Below are 22,386 nucleotides of genomic sequence, written 5' to 3'. Positions count from 1 at the left end.
TAGTAATAGTGTGAGTATGAATCAAGCAGGAGGCTTAGAATTTGCTGCACACTCTTAACATCCCAAAACTACTTAATCCACTGTGTCTTTGTGCACTCACATGCAAGGGGACTTCTTCTGAGTTAGACTGATTTTCCCTCACCATTGTTTGGACATTTTTTAAACAGTGTTTTGCACGCACTGTGGATTTATTTTCAAAGACAAAACAATAAAAATGTAAGAGATATAGTGGCCCTTTGCTGTTGTGAAGCTCTAAATCAAGCTGAATAAACCTCCTTTACAGATGGGAGTCATTCTGTTATCATAAAAATGTTAAATTATATCCTCAGTTTCTTATTTAGAAGAATTATTCAGCCCACTCTTGTTATTAATTTAACCAGTGTGATAAAACTGAGCAGCTGAATCCCCTGAGGAAAATCATGCTTTATGATAAAAAGCTTCAAAACTGCTCCTGTTGGTTTATGAAGGTCAGGAATAAAATGAAATGTCAAAGCTAAAGTAATCTGTTTAAACTCACCTGTCTCTTTCTTTCTGACACAATCCACGCCAAAGAACGACATCTTCCCTTCCTACTCCTGCTGTTATCTATCCATCATACCGACCTGTTGGAGAGAAAAGCTGTTTAACAAACTTATAAATCTGAGTCACAGAGTTTCCACCGAATAAACACACACCCTCACACACCAAACTGTCAGAGTGAGACATGGACTTTCTCCTGGAAACTCAGGGTTTAAACCTCTCTGCTGGTAAAGTGAGAATGACCGAGGAGCCGCCAGCTGCCATCAGGACATTTTCCAGACTGTGCTCTATGAGCTAATCATTCTCCAGGCTTTCATAGGTTAAAGCAGGATTCAGCTGCTCTTTAAAACATACATTCAGTGTCTGACTGGAAAGTTTTTTAGATGGAGTGAAGAAGGTGAAAACTTAAAGCTGGAGAAAGAAGCTGACTGATTAGGAGCTGTTGTTACATTTTCTGTTTCTCTTGTATTAAAACTTTTCTTTCACATGTTATAGATTTTTTTCTGCATTATTTGATCAATTCTCAATTTGTCTCTCTGGGTTTCCGTTGACTAATCCCCGGACAGATCCCCAAATAACTGAGATGAGCTGTCCCACTTTTTGGGACCCTTATGTAGGGGGGCCAGACTAAACTGATCCGATCCTGGAAGATGGAGCTGCAACACTTCAGACCGTTGATTGGTTGAAAAATCTCTCATTTCCTGTGCTACAGCAGCTGCTGTATTCCTCCTGGCGGCACTCAGTCTTCTCTGAAACAAAGCTTGATTGTGCTTTGTAACAAAGAGCCACATGAAAATCATAAAGAAGGCAAATTGCTGGATGTCCCCCATTGTTGCTCTTTGTTTACCCTGTCCCGTTTTTCCTTATTTGTTGGATTTTTTTAGCGGAGTACACTGTGTTGCACTGCTATGGCGTCACGCTACTATTTAACTGATGCAGCTATCGGCATTCAGCTTACATGCCTCCTACCACAAAGGGGCACGGTTAGCTTTGGAAATGCAAACAGGATTAGACTTAACTCGTACCAAACCGTCTTAAAGCTATGGTCTATGATTTGGAAGCTTGGTAATTATTAACAACAGCATTTATGAGGCCGTTATGGTCCGATGGTCCGATCTACGCAATACAAAAAGCAAAAAGAACAAAAAAAATCCATTTAGGACATCAGCTGCACAAAGGCACAATAATTGACTAATCCGAACTGCTGTTCCCCTCATTTCGGGTTTGTGCATGTCGATCCAATCCCGTCTCCCCTGCTCTGCACTGTCCTGCCCATGGCCCCACCTTGTCCTTCCCCACTACCCCTCTCACGTCAGCTAGCTGCTCAGCTACTAAAGCGTCATGGAGCCAGAGAAGACTGAAATCAGGAAGCTGTTACTGTTACCCTCCACAGCGAAGGGAAGAAAACGAAAAAGTTTTGAGGAAAAGGCTGAAGCAAGGAAGAATTATGAGCGATACAGGTGCCAACAGAGACTGAGTATTGGAGAAATGTACCGCTGGTGGTATAAGCTGCAGCGGGATTTGGGACTGAAGACTGACGCCGAGACAGCTGAGTTTCTGTTGAACAGGTAATGACTTTGTTTACTACAGTGGGAGATGTCAGCTGAATAACTCTGGTTAGTCTGTGCCTATACTGGCTAATGACTGAACGCTGCTGGTCAGAACGGGTCGGCTGTCAATAGATTTTAGCACAAGTTAGCCACACATCTTTAGCATTGTAAACTGAGCCTTCGCCCCAGTAATTTATGGTTTTAAATGTGCCGTGTGTTACAAGAGGGATGGTTGTTACATTTTCTGCCGGCTTCTTGCTCTGTTGGAGGTGGTGTGTTGGTAGGAGGCAAGGTAGGGCGATATGAGCCAGGGGGCGGGATCTTGGAACATGGAGGGGAGGGGTGATTGATGGTCAAATGTGTCTCATCAGCCAAACTGGGTTTCAGATCATACACTATAGGTTTAAACTGGACTACTTTGTGGAAATGGGGGTATAAACTCCAACTTCACGCCAGATCTGCTTTTTATTGATACTGGACTGCACAACTTGAAACCTGTTGCCTGGTTAGGCCTGGTTTTGCTGGGCTCATTGTAGTGCTGCACGTTTTGGGGAAAAGGTCCAATTTGCGATTAGGTGGACAATATTGCGATTGTGCTTGCGATTTAATAAAAAAAGTTGTGTCCTGATGAGTCTACAGACTTGCTTGGTTATCATGGAGAAAAATCTGAATTGCATGTGCTGACATTGCGATGGCGATTGTGAAAATCGTGCAGCCCTAGCTCATTGTTAGTATGCTGTTTTTCCAAGTTGAACATGACCTGGTGTCGAAACAGACCATTTTATTTATTCAAAATTGGACATTTTTTAGAGTGAGTGTCCCCCTCAATCTGCTCTGTGAAAATTGATGCATTGTTGCTCCAGCATCCATCAAAAATAGAAGTCTGAGCCAGAGAGCCTGATCAGAAATAGTTGGGATACCATGGGGCAGAGCCAATGCGAGGTAAAACATTGACTTTAAATGAAACGTATCAGATCCACTGTCATAATATAGCAGAGTTGGATCTGGTGTGATTTGGAGAAAATCAAGCTAGAGGTGATTACAGATAAAAGAGAAGAACTCCCAAAAAAGTTTCCTCCCCAGTTTGAGAGATTAGTAGTATAAAAAAATGATGAGGTGTTGCAGATAGATGTTGAATAACCGTGAAAGCCAGAAGGGATAACACCACCAACTTTTTCATCGACCTTCATCCTCCAGATTTCATAACTACACAAAGAGTAAGTTGTTCCCTACACTGAGAAAAGAGGACAAGGAGGAGTCCTGTGGAGCTGTCTGTCTTTTTTAAATGTGTACATCTAAATTTACATTGACATTCAATGATGGGACGCAGTGAGCTTTGCCTCCTCTGCTGCCTTCTCTCTCATTTCTCCAGGTTTGCATCAGCTCTTTGGCCTCCTCATGTTTTTCCCATGTAGGGCAGAGTGAGTCAGAGGGAGGCTCCCCTCTCAGGCCAGACATCCACTCATTCAGATATCTGCTCCCTCTGACAGACAGGACCAGGAGTCCTGTGCCCTGTCCAGACTGAGTGAAGGTGTGATGGAGAAGTGGCTGTGGGTATGCCGATGTTATTGCAGCTGTGTTTCCACTGTGGCCACAACACACAGAGCCATCGATCATTAGTCGTCATATGTGGTCGCACTGAACCCACTTAGAAAGATCACACGAATGCAGTGTCCTGATGATGGACACGCAGGGAAATTTCTTTTCAGAGTCAATGTAAAAAATATTTTGTGGTTTGGTTGTCCAGCTCTTGGGTCCATGTGAGGATCGTATGAATCCACTTAAAGTTGTTTAGTAAGCAAAAAGCTCTGTGAATGTTTACTTCATGGCTAAATGTGATCCTGAATATCATGGGATGGAAAAAATTCACAAAAACTCCACAAACTTTAAAAATAATCCCACCAGGGAGGAGAGTAATGAAGTGCAAATGTGAACATAAAGGATGGAAAACTGTGTGTGTGTGTGAGTGTGTGTAGGTCTGTGTGCCCTCAGTCCATGCTGAGGGTTCCCGGACAGGAAGCTGAGGTTTTTGACGTCCCGCCCCTTAGCATTGGTTGCCAAGTTGACGTCAGCGCTGGAGCTATAAATACCCACCAGATGTGTGTGTCGAGGAATGTGTGTGTGTTTGTGTGTATGTGTGTTTTAACAAGAATGCCAAGGCTCTGAAAACACACACTGCATGAGACACATGGGCAGGACAACAGAGTGTGTTTTGTCTGCATCATTGTTTTTATGTGTAAACTTCAGTGTCTGTGTTTCATCTGTTGGTTTTGGTTCCAGTCTTGTGTTTCAGCAAGCATGTGCAGACAAATCAACTTAAAGATCCTTAAAGAGTAAAAACACTTTAAGCCACCCACTTTATGACAGAGTTCCTCTATAAAAGCTCTAAAACAATCAGGCCCTTCATCCATTCATTCATTCAGAGTAAAAACTCCAATAAATCAACCACTCTGATTATTCCACAGCCACACGCATGAATGAAGTGATCTTTAAACTCTCTGCAGTCACCATGACAGAATAAGGGCTCGCCCTTTGAGTTTGGATAGATGGATGGATGGATGAATGAATGAATGAATAGATGGATGGACAGATGACTGATGAATAGACTGTGAAGTGATGGAAGATGGTTGGATAAATGATGTGTGGGTTGATAGATGGTTAGTGGATGGAGGATCAATGGATAATGCACTAATAATAAAGGGATAAATAGACGTTAGATAAATGAATAAATAAAAGAATACATAAATAGATGATTAAGGATCGAATGAATGGATGTGTGCAGGGATGGATGGATGGATTGTGGATAGAGAGATGGATAGTTGGGTGAATGGGTAGATGGATGGATAGCTGGCTGGATAAATGATGGATGGATGAATGTTTTATGGAAAGGTGGATAGATGGATGATTGATGGATAAAGGGGTGGATGGTTGGGTGGATGAATGATGATGGATGGATGGATGGATGGATGGATGGATGCATGGATGATGGAAGGATGGATGGATGGATGGATGGATGGATGGATGGATGGGTAATTGATGGATGAATGGTTGATATATGGGTAGTTGGATGAATGAATGATGATGGATGGATGGGTGGCTTGGTGAATGGATGGATGGATGGATGGATGGATGGATGCATGGATGATGGAAGGATGGATGGATGGATGGATGGATGGATGGATGGATGGATGGATGGGTAATTGATGGATGAATGGTTGATATATGGGAAGTTGGATGCATGAATGATGATGGATGGATGGGTGGCTTGGTTAATGGATGGGTAGATGGATGGATGGATGGATGGATAGGTTATTGATGGATGTGTGGTTGCTATCTGGATGGTTGGCTTGGTTAATGGATGGGTAGATGGCTGGATGGACGGATGGATGGATGAATAATGATGGATGGATGGCTGGATTAATGGATAGATGGATGGATGTAGGGTTCACATATGGGCGGTTGGATGGATAAGTGATGATGGATGGGTGGAATGACTAATGATAGATAAATGAACGGATGATGAATGAATGTGTGTTGATAGATGGATCGATTGATGACCCATGGACAGATGCTGGATGGATGTACGGGTGAATTGTCTGATGGATGATGGGTTGATAGGTGTATGACTGATGGTTAAATGGGTGGGTGGATGTATGAAAGGCTGAAAACATAAATGATGAATATAGGATTTGACTTGATGGATAAATGATGAATGGAGACATGAATTAATGGACTGACTAATGGATGATGGATGATTAATAGAAAAAAAATATAATGGATGGATGCTCAAATGTTTTACTTTAGTGGAAAACTGAATTCAGTTCATAATCAGATCAGTCAAATAATAAATGCTGATGAGCCTCCTGTTACAAAGTCATTAGACACAGCAGCTCTATAAAATTTGTCTGAGGGTTGGGAACAAAAACTTTAGATCAGTTTGAAAACCACAGTGGAAAAAACATGAGTGGGAATCAGAACAATGTGGGGTTTACTTTAAACCTCAGTTACCAATAAAACCAGAGATGTCCTACTTCTCTGTGTGTCTCTCACACACATACACACACAGACACACACAGAAACCTTTTAGTGCTTTAAGTGGCACCAAACAGTGGAATTAAAACTCCTGGGTTCAGACAAAAGTGTGTAACAGTACCTGCGTGTCACACTCACCTATGACTGGATTAGCAGGTCAAAGGTCACACATATGAATGAGCGTCCTGTCTGATTAGTGATCTCTGGTTTCCCCGCTGAACAGAGCTCTTTTCTTAAAACTGACCGCTCATTTGCAGCTGAAGAAAGATGCTCCTTCTTTGTGTGTGTCTGTGTGTGTGTCTATGTGCATTCATAATGAGCTTGTGTCTAAAAAGCTAAATGAGGGGACTTCTGTGTTTGTTTTGCAACAAGGTTTTTTTTTTTCATATGGGCAAAAAGGAAAAAACTGGTGTTTGGAGTAATCAGTGGATGTGTTGACAAACCCACGGAGGAGCTTGAATGAGCCTTTTCTCCTCTAACTTCCCTCTTTTAACATGACCCCACAGCACCACAGGAGCTCCACCTGACCCACAGCAGACGCAGAGAGGCCAGCGCCTCAACAAAAAACTGTCCCATGTCCTGACTCAGCTCTTATCACAGCTCCCAGCAGAGCGACGCGACCCTCCCCTTTCTTTCTCACAGGAAGAGAAAGAAAACAGCTCTGTCCTCACAATAATACAACAACACTTAAACCAGCTGCCAGAGATATGAGCTGCTGGATAAAAGTTTCCGTAGATCAGCAATCTCACAATGAGCTGGAGTAAAGATAAGCCCGTGAGCTCAGCTGCTGTGTTTTCAGTGTGTGTGTGTGTGTGTGTGTTCAGACTGACAGCAAACAGAGCCGTGGATAAATGAGGTCTGTTTCAAGGAGTAGACGAGTCCAGGGGCGTAGAAGTTTCTAAAGTGAAGGGTCTCACGAACAGAAGGATCTTCTGTTCTGAGAATAAAGAGAAAAAGCTTTAAGGTTGCTCCTCAGGCTGAAAACATTTCCGGATCTGAAATGAAAAACAAAACCGTCTCTCCTTAGGAAGTTTTGTCTTTTTTTTTCTTCCAATTTTTTGAGTCCCTGAAGTCTTTTTTTTATCATTGTTTCATCACCCTGCAGTAGTTTTTTTTACCTCCCTTTCTGTATTTATCATCACATTTGTCACATATTGATATCTAAATTTGCCTCTTTGGGTGTGTTGTCTTTGGTTTTATTGCCTCCACCAAACAGGTTATGTTTTTGGGAGAGTTTGTCTGTTTGTGAACAACATAACTCAAAAAGTAACGAACAGATCCTGATGAAATTTTCAGAAATGGTACAAAATGGGGTAAGGAAGTAGTGATTACATTTTGGAGGTGATCTGGATCACTGTCTGGATCCAGGACTTTTTTAAAGGATTCTTTATCATTGTGAGATAGGGACGTTTTCACTGTATGTGTATATAACTCCACCATAAATGGTCAAATTGCTTTGCAGAACAATACAAGACAAGGCCACCATAATTTCTAACAGATGTAAAAGTACGATCCAGATCCTGGCAATATTCTGGACACTAAGATCTGGAATATGAAATATGTACTGGGTCATCATAATTTTCAACACTGTAAGGAAACAAATTATCGTACAAACCTGCAACAAACACCAAATTGTAGCAGACAGTCTGCTGAAAGGGAGTACAACATTAAAGTAGGACTAGAGAGTTGCATCACAATCACAATATGCTTGGCAGAGGTCTGCTCTCTGAGTGCTTTTCTAGTTCATTTTTGAGCTCTTATTGAGACTCTTTGTAGATGTTTTGAGTCTTCTTTGGGGAGTTAAGTGGCCCTCTTGACTCTCTTACGTTACATGCATGTCTCTGTGTAGACATGCAGTCACTCTCTAAACTATTTATTGTCAGTTTGAGTCACAGTGTGATCAATTTGCATCTTTTTTAGACATGTTACAAATCTCCATTTGGTCACTCTTTCTTTTTAGCTAAGTTTTAAAATGTTATTAGTCATTTGAAAAGGATGTCTCTGTTCGCCTGGGACATTCCACGTGAAACTTTCCAAAGAATCGGAAAGAGCTTGCAGAAATTTGGCTGACATAGTTCCAAAAATAACCAGTTTTTGAGATCCTTGGAATAAATCCTTAAAAGTGAATTCCTGGTTTGTTTTGAAGAGGGCAAGGCATTATAAGATGCACCACCCTTTGCTTTCTGCAGCATCTCTATCATCAGGTACTTCTCTTATCAGACCGCTGATGCTAATAATAGCAGGCTAACTACACTGTACTTTGCATGATGCTTTGACTCCAAGCAACGAAATAACCTATAGAAATACAAACATTTGTACAGCACTTCTTCTGCTCATCGTAAGCCACACTACACTGGAGGCTTTTGGATTCCCCCAAAATACAACTGTGATGCGTGATAGCTAACTTTTAACAGACTAAACAAAAAGCAGTCCATTAAACAAATCAATCAGAAATAAGAACATTTAGTTGCAGCTCCACAGGGAACAAAGACATGTTTTTGTGTTTGCCTACATCCTGTATCGCTCCCAAACGCTTCAGATCAGCAGCCAGCGTAACTAATACAGCCTTGAAAAGGAAGGGAGGGGAGGAAATTAACGGAATAGCACAAAACTTGAACTTCAATCACAACTGGATAAAAAGTTTCCATCAGGAAAACTTTGTGCACAAATTCAGACGATGAATCCTGAGACTGATTTTGCCAACACTTCAGATTTTGGTGTCTGTGACTTTTTTTTCCGTATCTATGTTCATATTTGAGCACAGAGATTAGTTTCTGTGACTCAACAAAAGCAGGAAGTGGCAGTGATTGCCACTACTTGCTAACTGCCCTTAAGAGCTGCTTCTGCGAAAAAGAAAACAGGGCTGGCATTTAAAAGAGGAAGCAGTGTGCCAACTCAAGACACAACACTTTACACCCTAGAGGAGGGAAGGTGCACAGCTACAGATTAAAGTCACACTTGTGCAATCAGGAGCGTCTCTTTCCAAACATAACATTTCACTGAAGATGTGTCATTCTTAATCAAATAAATAAACGTAGTAAAAACAGTCAGGACATTTGAGTTTGGTAGATTACTTCTTTGTTGTAACAATGCGTCATGCTGATAAATCTTTTCCTGATGTAAAGTTTATTTCTCTTTTAAACAGAGCCACATTAAGGAACAAGCATTTGTGATATGAGCTGCAGAGCTGAGTTTGAGAGCCTGAGAAAAGTTTGCCAAATCTTCTCTTACAATGCCAAACAGCTGATTCTGCTGATCGGCAATTGGACTGCTTCTGTTTGTTAAAGCCTTGTTTCTTCAAATTCCAATCATCTAATCTACCAAACAAAAGTCAACAGCAGAACAAGCTGTTCAGCACTGGCAGAGAAAGTTTGGCAAAATCCCATGGGTGCAACCCACACACTCAGCTCTGTAGCTCATCCCATAAATGTGTGTTTCTTACAAATGTGACTCCATTTAAAAGAGCAATAAACAGGCTTTACAACAGTGTAATATTTATTACCATGAAACATTGTTTCAACAAAGAAATGTTTCTTTAAATAAATAATTAAGGGAAAATGTCTGAAACCTCCAAATCAGCAGCACAGGATCTTCCACGGGTGGAAAAAGGTAAAACAGGCATGTTTTAAAGAAGTTTGGCTCTGAGGCAAAGTCATGAACCCCAAATTCAAAGACTTCAGTCCACAATCAGGCACCCTGAGTTTGATACCAACCTGCAGACCCTTTTTCCGCATGTCAACCTTCACTATCGTTGAAAGTTTACTGCTCTACTGTCATGAACCACAGAGCAGGAAACAAAAGGGGGAGAAGGAGGACTTCACAGCAGATTACAAAAAAAGCTTTAATTGAAAGTAAAATCCAAAAATCCTTTCACAAGAAGCAAAACCAAAAAACAGTGAAAAACTCACTTGAAGGAGCGACACGTGAAACACACAGCAAACACAGACAGGATACAATGAACCAACGAAGAGCTCAAGAAACACAGAGACTATATAGAGAGGTGAGCAATCGAACACAGGTGAGAAACAAGACAAAGGTGAAACACATGAGGGGCAATCAACCTGGAAGGACACACGAAGAGAACTAATGGTGCGTTCGAGGCAACCAGTAACTCGTATATTTCCCACCTGTAACTCGTGAAAATGTCCTGGAACGGCAGTCGAACTCGTAACTTACTACCAATGAACTCGTACTAAATCGATGTACTCCAAGTTACGACGTCAAATCTCTGCCAAAACAATATGGCAGCCTCTATGGATGCGGTGGTGCTGCGTGTGACACACAGTGAGAAATAGACTTTACAACAATGTAAAGTAAATTTCGAACGTTACAATCACAATTTACACACACGATTATGAACTATAATCTGTTATGTGTCTGAGACGGTGGACAAATGTGTCGCTGACATGAAATAGCTAATAGAGATAGATAGATAGATAGATAGAGAGAGAGAGAGAGAGAGAGAGAGAGAGAGAGAGAGAGAGAGAGAGAGAGAGAGAGAGCTATCATCACTGGGCTACAAGTGTAAACTTCTAGTCTGTTGTTCACACATTGTACATTGGCGGCAACTCTGGCGTTCAGTGCATTAACTAACAAAAAATACACTTTAAATAAAATAACGACATATACCATGAAATATACAGTAAAAACTCTTGCGCCGTTTCCCCTCCTTAGTTTCCCTTAAATAAAGAACTTGCAGGCTCCTTTGGTAATTGAAATGACCAAGCAGAAATCTTAGTATTTCTGCCATGCTGGTTTGTTTACATCCCAGAATTCCTTGCGCTCTAACCAAAGTCGTAAATGGCCTGGAACGCTTTCAGGTCAGAACTTGGAGATTTCAAACGGGAAACATACGAGTTATGGGTTGCCTCAAACGCACCATAAGGCCATGTCTACATGTAGACGGATATTTGGGAAACTGCATATATTTTTATACACCCACACGAAACCGCAATTTAATGTCACTGAAAACAATGTTTCCTGAAAACTCCGGCCAAGAGAAGATTTTGAAAAAATCTGGTTTTGTAGTTTTGTGTAGGCCATGGGTTATTTTCAAAAACGAGTACCCCCCCATTTGTTTTTAAAAATACTCTTGTCCACACGCAGGTAAATCCGCCGGTGAATGCGGCGCTAGGCATGCCAAATCCACAATGGGCAGTGTTTTCCAGACGTAAAACCTGTAACAGCCAATCAGAATGAGCCCCTGTCATTCAGCTGTGACCTTGAAGAACCGAAAACTCTGTTAATGGGCATCCGTACAAAACCATGAAACTAGAGTTTTCCAAAATCTTCACTTTGTAAGTAAAGTAAACAGAGTTTTTGGTTCTCCAATATCACAGCTGAATGACAGGAGCTCATTCTGATTGGCCGGCACAGGTTTTACTACTGGAAAACACTGCCCATTGTGGGTTTGGCATTCTTTGAGCCGTGTGTGGATAAAAGTATTTTCAAAAAGGATCGAGGGGGGGGATTTTAGTTTTTAAAAATACCCGGCTACCTGTGGACATGTCCTAAATAAATGCAAAATACAGAAACACTGAGAATAATCACGAAAAAAGACTTAAACATGACAAGAAACACAAACTAAAACAAAAACACACAACAAGAATAACTGAGATAAACACAAGAAACACAAGACAAGATCCCCAAAGATTAACCAATAAACTCAAGACACGCACGAAAACCCAAACCCGGAAAAACACAAACACAACTGAAAACCTGAAACCTGAAACATTGCATATCTATCATAGGCATAAAAGCCTAATATATATACATTTTTAATTAAGTAAAAGGACTATGAAGAAAATATGAAGAGTAGAGATTCTTTACTCAACATCACATGATTTCAAATGTGTAATAAAAAAATTCAGTTAGTCCATCATATCTCAAAAACAAAGGTTTGAAAAAGATAAGGGATCAGTCAGTCCACCCATCCCATTACACCCTCATCCTAATATATCTGCTCATTATATGTTACATAATGCACCACACAGCCCCTAACTTCCCCCACAGACCAAACATGACGATGGATGAGGATAGTTTGCATTGAGAGCCAGCGTAACACCAGGGTTATCAAGCGGGCACCACCTTTCACCGGTGTTTTGTCAAGTTTGGCCAACGACACCACAGAGGGCTTATCAGTTTACTTAAATGGAATCACACCCTCTGTGCTTGTTCTCACCTCTCCCACAAACACCAGCCTACTCCCAAACCACACTCAAAAGAAAAAGACCAGAGAACAGAGTCTGAGAGGGAAAGTAGAGAGAAAGCAGAGCTGGGAGAGAGAGCTGCCTGTTTTAGGGTGAGAGCTCAGCCTGTACACTCTTCCTTCAAGCAGTCTGACATTTTAATGAAGAAAGAGAGAAGAGGAAGGAGAAGAGGAGATGATGGATTACTTTGTCTCATGTGATCAACAAACTTCAATAATCTTAACAAGGGATGTGTCAAAGTAATCATCCGCTCAAACCCAGCTCCTCCTATACCCTGTGTCTGATTTTACCAGTGTCACATGTATTATCACTGATGCTCACTTTCTTTTGTACGCCTGAGGCCCCTTTTACACAACGTTTCATCCAGAAAAGCTAAAACGCAGTGAAAAAAAATCTGTGTTTACACGGAAACGCTGAGGGACTGAAAACGCTGTAGTAACCATGCCAGGCCTGTGGGTGGTGCTATAACTGTCTTATCCAGAAGCCGCTTTTGGTAGATCTACACCAAGGTAGAGTTAAGCCGATCATCTGGTGAACTGGTAAATACTAAGAGCAGAGGTGGAGCAACAGATGCTCATGTTGTTGAAAGACAATCAGCAGATTCAGCTGATTGAGCAGCACAAGCACAACACGGTAGTTTGTGACGATTGTAACATCAGTACTGTTGTCCTGTTGTATGCGCTTGCGTGGAGGGGAGCATGACATCAGCGTGTCCACTGAAAACGCGTGCTTACTGTACTGTACTGCTGCAACAATGTCAGCAGCGTTTCAGAAAAATTCCCTCTGGAAGGCTGTTTTAAAAAGTTTGCATTTTAGGTCAGCTGAAACGCAGTTTCCATGTAAACACGAGGCTGAAACGCAACAAAACTGTGTCGTTAGGCTAGTGGAAGGGCAGGGAGCGCCCAAAACAGAGCCATATCACCAGTTGTAACCATAGACTGTAAAGAAAAAATAGACGTCTGCTTGCTCGGCTCGAAGTAAGGTCTCCACAAAAACTGCTCCCCCTGGTGACTGGCTGCAGTACAGGTAAAAAATTCCAGCTTTCCAGTCATTCCAGATGGGCTGTGGTCAAACTTTAAAAAATTAATACACCTCGTAGAAATGTTTCTCACGTCTGATTGTTGTAGTGATTTGAAGATATTATTTGGCTGCCTTGTATTCAAGTCCTCTTTTTCTGAAAAGTTTTGTTTTCATTAGTTATACCAGGTTAAAAACAAGGCTTTACGTAAAATTTTTGACTGTTTTCTTACTTTGCTGGTTAATCTGGATCTAAATCTCAGTCTGTGAAAACAATACTTCACAGCCAATAAAAGTTCAGAATGTTTCTTCTTAAATTATCTAACTGAATTATGAGCTCACATGTTTTAATTTACAGCAAAATATGTATCTAGGTCAGGGACACATACAGGAAAGAGTCAAGCTTTCACTCTGCTGAGCAGCTTGGAGCTTCAGCCCACAGATCAACCACAGAACAACTCAAACTCACCTCAGACCCTGATCCATGGGGGTCTGTATGGTTTGAGCTGTTGTACAAACCGAAGTTGTAAACTAAAATATGTGACCGAATGGTGTCTTGTGTAGACACTGGTGATGGTTGGATAGGAAACAAGTCAAGGGACAGATGAACCCACACGTATAGAATCAATGAGCTACAGACACAGCTAAAGGTTTCATGAGTCAACTCTAAAAAGTTTGAGACAAGGCAGACATGGGGAGAGTTTTAGGGGGAGGAAACAGACATAAGCAGAGTTTCTGTTGAGTTCAGTCCAGACTAAGCTGAACAGTAACACACAGAAAGAATCAGTGAGTCTGTTTCTGACCACAGTTAGCTTACAGTAACAGTACAAAGGATGTTTGGGGTGAGTTAAGTCAAACTAGACAGAAAGAGAAATCTGAATCAGGTTACCTTCTAAGAATGCAAAAACTCAAACAGTCACATTCCTCCGAGCACTCAAGCACTTTTTCATTCACTCATGCACAAACTGGGGGCACAACTACCAGGACGTTTGGGGTTAAGTGTCTTCAGCATGTGGACAGGGGGACCAGAGATTGAAGCCTGTCCTTCCAGCTGAAAGGAGGCCAACTACAGAGCTACTGATGTCAAGTGATCCCATTACTGTATCAAGAAACAATGAAACTTAGAAAGCAACAGAGCTTGATGGGCTAAAATGTGCAAATGGTAGAGCATATCAATCTCAAAATAACTGCACATTTTGTTCATGTATTAGTGTTACAAATGAATGCTGAATGTCACAGAAACAAATAACACTAAATCTGTTTGCTAACTAAGTTTTGTTTCAGAGCACAGCAGTGCAGCGTTCATTTGATTCACACATCAAAAAGTTAAGATCATAAAGTTCGATCCCCATGTTGATAGAAGTGACACCTTTCGCTGAAAACTGCAGTGTTTTCCATATTAAAGACTCTGTTTCTCATGAGCACTGGCACCTCATGTCGCAAGGATGTGACTCTTTCCAAGAACTGTTAAAGACCACTTTTCCCAAGGTGCAAAATGAGGAAGTAATGTATTCATCTGTAGTTACGTAACACTATGGTGTTAAAGGCTACAACAATCAAGCTAGTAAATTCAGTTTGATGCGTTGTTTAGTGTCCAGAAGGTGAGCAGGCTATCTGTTTAGTGTTACTCAGATGGCATAATGAAATAATAGTGCTTTAAATCAATTCATGTTCTCTAGGGAAAATCCAACCTGAACACGGTTACAGACAAAGTGTTTATAAATAACCATATTTGTTGCTGATAATCTCAATTTAAAGATGCTATGAGGAGGATCTGTTTTAATTGCACTCTTTCGCCACCTTGTGGCCCGAGGTCTCTGCACACTGTCATAAATTACTTTAAGTGAGGCGTGTGTTTGTTTTGGAATTAAAAGGAAATCGGATTGAAAAAAAATTTCTTTGTTCAAGACAACTTTTTACTTGTTACAAGGTATTTATTAGTACAGTTATGTAGCGATACGGTTTGAAACGTGACATCAAGCAAAAGTTGTAGTAGCCGGCTACATGTAGTGCTATCGGCAGCCCAGTGCTCTGACGTATCTGCAGGCTAACGTGACAACAAGTGACCACTGTCAGTTTGGAAGTAGTTTAGTGGCCGTTTATATTTAGCACAGCTGGCAGACTGGTGCTCTAAACCATGTCTGTAATGTGTAACGTTCCTGGTTATATCCTGCCAGTCATCTACCAAGCAGAGCTAACGTAACCTCACTCTTCTTTTTATTGATAGACTCAAGTTTGAACAGACCACTGCAGAATAACAGCTGACTGTGGGTTGGAATGAACATTATCACAAACAGTTTAGCCCCTGTGTTAGCCTTTAGCTCGGGCTGTATCACTCTCTGTTTATCTTTCTTCTGCTCTTCTGTCCTTTTTCTGTCTGACAGTTTGGCTCCTGTGTCCACCATTACTACAAAATTAATCACAGAAATCATTTCTCTCACAGATCTCTGGGTTTTATCTCTTCTCACTGCTAAACTTCATCAGCTGGTGTGGTGTTGTCATAGAGACCTAGATGTGCCGTAAATCAATCCGACCTGGAAGCTAAGAAGTAGCAATTCAAAATAACCTTTAAACAGCAATATTGCCGCTGATAATCTCATATTAAAGTGTGGATTACAATCAGGCATATATCTAGATGGGAGATTTTTTCAAGATCACCTTTAAACTCTTCAAACAGGGCCTTCAAAATGGAGATAAAACTGTTTTGCAACTATAAAAATGAAAGTGATTTACTGACGGAAAAGAATGTAAAAAGTTCTGAGTTGGCCAACTTGTCAACCATCCAACAGTTTGTTTACTTCTCTTTTTCTGTTCTGTCACTTACTCTTTAAACTGACCAAAAAAGCTGCTTCAATTTAAGCAGAAAGTAGGTTGAACAAACAGACAGAGAGTAAGAGACACTCAGTGTTTTCCTGACTCTAGGTTACTGATTGATGAAAGTTTTTGTAAATAGAAATCACTGAGACTACATGAGGAAGTTTCTGACTGAGCTTTTTTTTCTGTGATTTCTGTCTGAAAAAGAGAAACAGATACATGATTAAACAAGGAGAACTACATTTTGAAATTCTGATTAATTTAATTTAACTCTTTGTGTCTATGATGCTTCTCTGGATACAGGTGCCTACTGAGGCCTTTTATCTCACAGGTGACAAACATTAACAAAGCCAGAATGGAAAAGTGAGCTGCAGTTATGACACGAGGGCACAATACAGCATCGGCCCTTTGAGCAGCAAACAATCAAGCTCTGAATAATTCACCTGACCTCTCAGGCCGCCGAGCCACTCCTCCTCTCGTCTTACCTGATAAAACCCTGACATTTTGATTGACCTTTTACACCTTCATAATCTCCTCTGTGTTTCATAAAGACGCAGACACTCAGGATCACATCAGACTGAGTTGACGGACAGGTGGGCGTGTTGGAGTTTACTATGAGACTAAAAGTCCACCCCAGGTCCAACTCTTTGCCTTTTAACAAGTTGACCAAAAGTTAGGTTGAGTTGCCCTCCATTTTTTGGCTCAGTGTTGATTTTCATTTTATAGGAACACTATGACAAGTTGAGGTGCTGAATTCTAAATTTGACTTTAAAGAGGGGGTGTTAAACTCGTTATTAGGCTTTGAATCATTACTGTGATAGCTCTGTGGTAGCTTTCAAGGAATTCTTTCCTCAGCCTAGACAAGTGTCTTTAAAAGCCTTCACCTACTTCTACCTCAGCACTTCAGGAGCCTCCTCCACTGTTGCCACCCCCCCAAAAAGTGAGTTCCTCTAATTAGAAAGTAAATATTGCAGTGTTTTTTAAACATGACTGTAAAACAAATGGACACAGTCTCTCAGTGTGTCTCAAATCGCATACTTCCATACTGTGTACTCAAAAATTTCAAATTGAGTGTACTAAGCGTACTACATACTCACTGGCTTAGTGCACAAATTTTGAGGGTGTAGTGCTGTCTCAAATCGCATACTGCCGAGCGCCGTATTTACTGGAAATGACGAAACAATGTCGACCTCTTCTTCTTCTACGTCTAATTGTGACCGGCTTTCAGCGCATTTCCGCCAAATACCGCCACTATTTGCCCGCAAATTTTCAAAGTCTTTTCAGTAGTATATTAAACACAGCTAATAACACGATCAAAATATCAAGATCTTACCATCTTTCATTGTAATAACAATGAATTTCAATCGCGCTTTGCTACGCTGTAATCGGCGCCAACATCTCCTCCTCCTCCAACTGGCTGAAGATGTCCCGGTATGTATTGTTTATTTGTATTTTTACCGTGCTGAGCGAACGGCCACAGCTCTCTTCCGCCATTGCTGCCAGAGAAGGAAATGAGTGTGTTGAGTGTCCACAGCTGCATACTCAAAATCCGGTCCGATTTGAGTACATCATCCGGGTACTTTTGCATACTCATTTTTCGCATACTATGCATACTGTTTTTCATTTTGACGCAGTATATTCAAAATTTTGAGTATTTCAGTATGGAAGTATGCGATTTGGGACACACTGACTGTGTCCTGTTTCCAAAACAGAGTGTCAAAGCCCGTTGTCAGAGGTTGCCACATTAAATTCGCTGATAAAATCTCACTTTGGTGAAGGGACAGAGCTTAGGCCAGCCTTTAGAGTCAGTAAAGCCAGATATACCTCTGATTATGCACAACTCATATGTTAAACATCTTGATACTAAAGTGTTATTAAAAATTGAGCTATCCAGACCAAACCTGTTTTTAGAACTCGGCTGTAAACGTGTATTTTTGTTTTGTTTATGTGGTTCCTGGTGCTTCTGGCCACCAGCCTCCAGTGGACACTTGATGAATTTACGGATCTTATTTCACTCGTAGGTACCTAAACGCATCTTTGTGACTGTGAAAGACTGGAAGAGGTGGCGATTTTCTATGCTGTGCATGAACACAGCATTGCAAGGTTAAAAATTGAAGAATAAATACGTGAAATAAAAAATATGTGTACTTTATAATTATACAAACTGATTTTTTTTTTACCTAATCCCTAATCAACACACATGGTAAACTGTTGTTTTCTATTACCTTATTGCTTAGAAACTTTCTCTTTGTCATCTGATGCTTTTTATTACATGTGCTGTTGCCCTTGTCAAAGAGATTCTACTCTCAATGAGTTATTTATCTGGTTACATGAAAATATATAAATATATACTTTTTCTTTTTATCATATTTTTAGACCAGAGGTTGCTGCTTGATTTTAGACCCCAAACCTGACCTGAGAAGTTTAAAAAGGGGACACAATGGCAGGATGTTTATGTTTGGAAAGTGTAATACTTATCAGGCTCTTTGAAGGAGATGCACAAATCAGTGATGTCACAGTTTGACCAAATTTTGTGTCCATCTCTCATAAATCTCATCTCGTTTTTGATATTTTGTTTAGCATAACCTGATCTTTTTAGATGCCAAAGTGAACCAATATGAAAAAAAACAGTGTTCCTTAACTTAATTTCATTACAAATAACCACCTGGAAAAGATTATATTATGATTCAAAAACCTTATGATGAGCTCTCTTGTCATAATCCTGGTAAGACCAACAGCCAAAACTAAGACACTTTCTGGAAGCAGAGTAATAATAGTCCCCCAGGCCCTAAATGCACAATCTTGAACAAAGAAAAGTGTCTAAAAATAATAAAGCACAGGACGTTACTGCTATCAGTCACTACTGTTTGGCTCTCTCTGATCCAGGATGTTTGATTATGAGTACTCCAATGTCTTCCGGACATAGAAATTACGCATCATTCATCGCTGATAAACAAAGTTTATCTGTAAAATCATATCAGTCTTGACATGCATATCCTCCCCCTCCTCATTTTCATCACTACTTCTCACTAATGTACCGTCATCTTCACCCTCGGCACACTAAACACCAGACAGAAACCGTGAACTGTGAGTAAAAACATGAAGTAACAGGCTACATTTTGGGAACTTGAACCCCACAGTGATGAGAGAAAATCACCAAAACAACAAAAACTGAATGTTTTTGCGCTTAAATGTAAATTTTAAAAAGTTTTATAAGTTTTTAGGCAAACAAAAAAAAAAATCTCCCTAAAACAAACTACATTAATCTGTACCCTGAAAGCACCCACGCTGCTGATTTCGTTTCTTGCCTGAGTAAAAAGAAAGTAAAGCAAATGTTTGTCTTTCCAACACTTCCCATCTTCCCTCGCCTCTTTTAACCCAGCCTGTCATTCTTTCCGTTACTTTCCCTGTTTTCAGGCTCCCTGGAGGACAGCAGGGACGAGGGAAGAAAGAGTGAGTACACACCGCTCAGCCCTTCACTTCAGCTTCCTCTCCGCCTGTCTGCCTCTCTTCAGACCTCCTGCATCTCTCCCCTTTCTCCACATTTGAACATTGAAGCCCCACTTACACTCAATGCCGCTGAACTTTGATTGAACTTGTTGGTAAAACAGTGAGAGACAGAGAGAGTCCTTACCATGCGTCCTGGCTCGATGCCGTGGGTCCCGGCTGGTTTCTGAGAATCCAAAAAAGAAAGTCTCCAGACTCCGAGGACAAACGAGGGCTAATGTTTTCCTTCTGGGTCCCCACCACCCGCCTCTCCTCCCTCCCTCCCTCCCTCCCTCCCTCCTACATGCTCTCCCCTCCTCTGTTTTTCTCCACCCCTCCTTTTTTTATCGGTCTCCACTCCCCTCCTCTAAAAGTGTGACGGTTCATTTAACTTCAACCTCTCTTGCGTCCAAACGCGGAAACTTTAAAAGAAGCACGAGACGAGGAGACAAAGATGGTCACGTGATGTATAACAATTGTTCAGAAGTTTGGGGTCAACGAGTTTTGTGAACTTTTCATTAAAACGTGCAGAGAGACCCCATGAAAAGCTAATATAGATTTTTAGAGCCTTGGGTTAGACTTACATCTATAAATAAGTATTAGATAAGATTAAGAAGATGAATTTATTCTGGAAAAAGTCAGATTCAGGTCGTAACTGTTGTTAAAGTATTGACAACTCAATATCACGTAAAAACCCAGAAACAAAAACACTACTTTAACAAAAGTATTCTGAGTTTAATCAGGTAAATATGCAGTGGGTGTTAGAAGCTAAAGTAGGGGAGACCGGGAATGGTTATGCCATATAGTATATTTACACAAAAATAAATCTAAAAATAGACTTTTTCAATAACTTTTCATTCAAATATTTCAAAGTGTAATTTATCAATGCTGGACTTCTACCAGATCCATGAGAACAAGAACGTATACCACCAAGTGACGACCTTATCCTCATTCATGTTGTCTTTCTCAGCCGAAGTGGGGTCCCAGGAAGGACCCCCAGGGGTCTGAAAGCCACAGCTTGGGGGTCTGAAAGCCACAGCTTGGGGGTCTGCGAAATAATATTTAAACTATTGTAAAAGTGTAATATATCATTGAAAAATCATTCCAACAAACTGGGATCTTTTGCACCAAAAAAAACATTTTTTTTCCCACTACTCCCACCCAATTTAGTTTTGTACCATGAGATCAATTCTGATATGATCGGGACATCACTTCATAGTGCATGATAGGGGAAAAACAAACAAACCTCAAAACAAATAACACCTTAGAGCCATGCTTTTATCAAAGTTGACAAAACGAATTACTCGAAAAGTATAAATGTAGCCTAAATCTATTGCTGCAAAGTTCCACATCATACATTATTCCATAGTATTAATATTATGTCAATCAATGGGGTCCTTGGAAAAATGTCCCAGCTGAAAGAGGTCCATGGTCTAAAAAAGTGTGAGGAACCCTGCTCTACATTAAAAATGAATACCTCAAACCTGTTCACACCAGGCCTGGCTCAAATCAGTATGAGGTTTTCTTGTTGTAGCTATGCAAGATATAATCTGGCATCAACATAGTGTTTTGTTCTTAATGTTGTTTCTAGAGATGGCCCGATCAATCCAAATGTCAATAATATCAGTATGTTGGTATTGATATTGAATGATACTAGTGTAAAAAGATTGATACTCTAGTTAATTTTTTTTTCTCCTACATGAACTGACTGCTACGGTTTTATAAAAGTGGTGACCTGACTGTGTCTGTGTCTGTGTCTGTGTAAGTGCCGCTATGTCACAATGCTCCCCTTCCTCCTCCTGATTTTTGATGATGCACCATCAACTGGCTCAGCGGCGCCAGGGAAACAAGCAAGCAGACTCCCAAAAAAGAAGCTTGTTTGAAATATTTTATAACATTTGTTCCATTATGATTATTCTTTATACTTAACTATTTTTAAAAAATAGTGCAATGATTGGGGAACTTTTATTTATTTATTGTATTGTATTGTAGTCTTCAACTCTGTAGCTCAAAAAAGATTTTGTTCAATTTTACCCTGAAGTGATAATATTTTGCACTTTACTTTTTAAGAAAAAACTGCACACAACAGTGTTTTGGGGAAATTTTGTTTTGTTACTGTTGTATTGTTTCTGAACATAAATGTTTATCATGACACTAAAGTATTTTGGAGTCACCTTTAAACTTTGCCCAAATTCTTTCCTTGGTTTTAACAATATAATCAAAAGAAAAAAAAATCACAAAAACACCTTTAGGTCTGCAGTTTGATGATACATCAACCTTTAATATTAAAAAATATTGGTATAGGCCATACTGGTCCTGTATTTACTTGTTACCGAATCCCTGATTTCCTGTCTCACTTAATCTGCTCAGTGCAAGTGTCATTCAGCAAACATGTAAAACTTGCTTATCATCTACTGACAACTCCACCTGCGGGGTCTTTAAAGAAGCTGTAACGCAAACATGGAGCCAGCAGTGGCTAACACATTGACAAAAGTTGAAGCCTATGAGCTACAGTGCTGTAACAGCGCGGGGAGACGGACCAAACATGGATCTGGTGGAATCTAACAATAGGCCCAAGAGGCAGCGTTCATCTCATTTTACCAGAGCTGAAGCACAGAGCACATATGTAAGGTATAGAGCCGTGAAGTTGTCCATTTTTCATTATTCAACACACAACTAGTTTGTTTTTTGCTTGCTGAAAGGAAACATATTATGAGGAAAACTGTAGTCTGGTCAAATTGCCTAATCAAGCTATCATT

At 40.5% G+C, this 22,386-nt stretch overlaps 1 protein-coding gene across 1 annotated transcript in view; it reads right to left on the bottom strand.

The window, feature by feature from the left end:
* The window catches only part of LOC141790490 (phospholipid-transporting ATPase ID-like), a 46,784-nt gene extending 26,893 nt beyond the window's left edge, over positions 1 to 19,891 (bottom strand). Inside the window, exons 1-2 of the mRNA XM_074670382.1 lie at positions 19,776 to 19,891; positions 518 to 602 (exon numbers count right to left, since the gene is read on the bottom strand). Of these exons, the coding sequence (XP_074526483.1) occupies positions 518 to 560 (43 nt within the window). The 5' untranslated portion in view covers positions 561 to 602; positions 19,776 to 19,891. The remainder of the gene's footprint in view (positions 1 to 517; positions 603 to 19,775) is intronic.
* Positions 19,892 to 22,386: the final 2,495 nt, after the last annotated feature.

This window comes from Halichoeres trimaculatus, unplaced genomic scaffold (assembly GCF_033239565.1).
Source record: "Halichoeres trimaculatus isolate MK-OKI-2021-1 unplaced genomic scaffold, fHalTri1.1 fHalTri1_scaffold_5, whole genome shotgun sequence".
Taxonomy (NCBI): domain Eukaryota; kingdom Metazoa; phylum Chordata; class Actinopteri; order Labriformes; family Labridae; genus Halichoeres; species Halichoeres trimaculatus.
The sequence above is the reverse complement of the archived record's forward strand: the minus strand, read 5'-3'. Positions and strand labels throughout refer to the sequence as shown.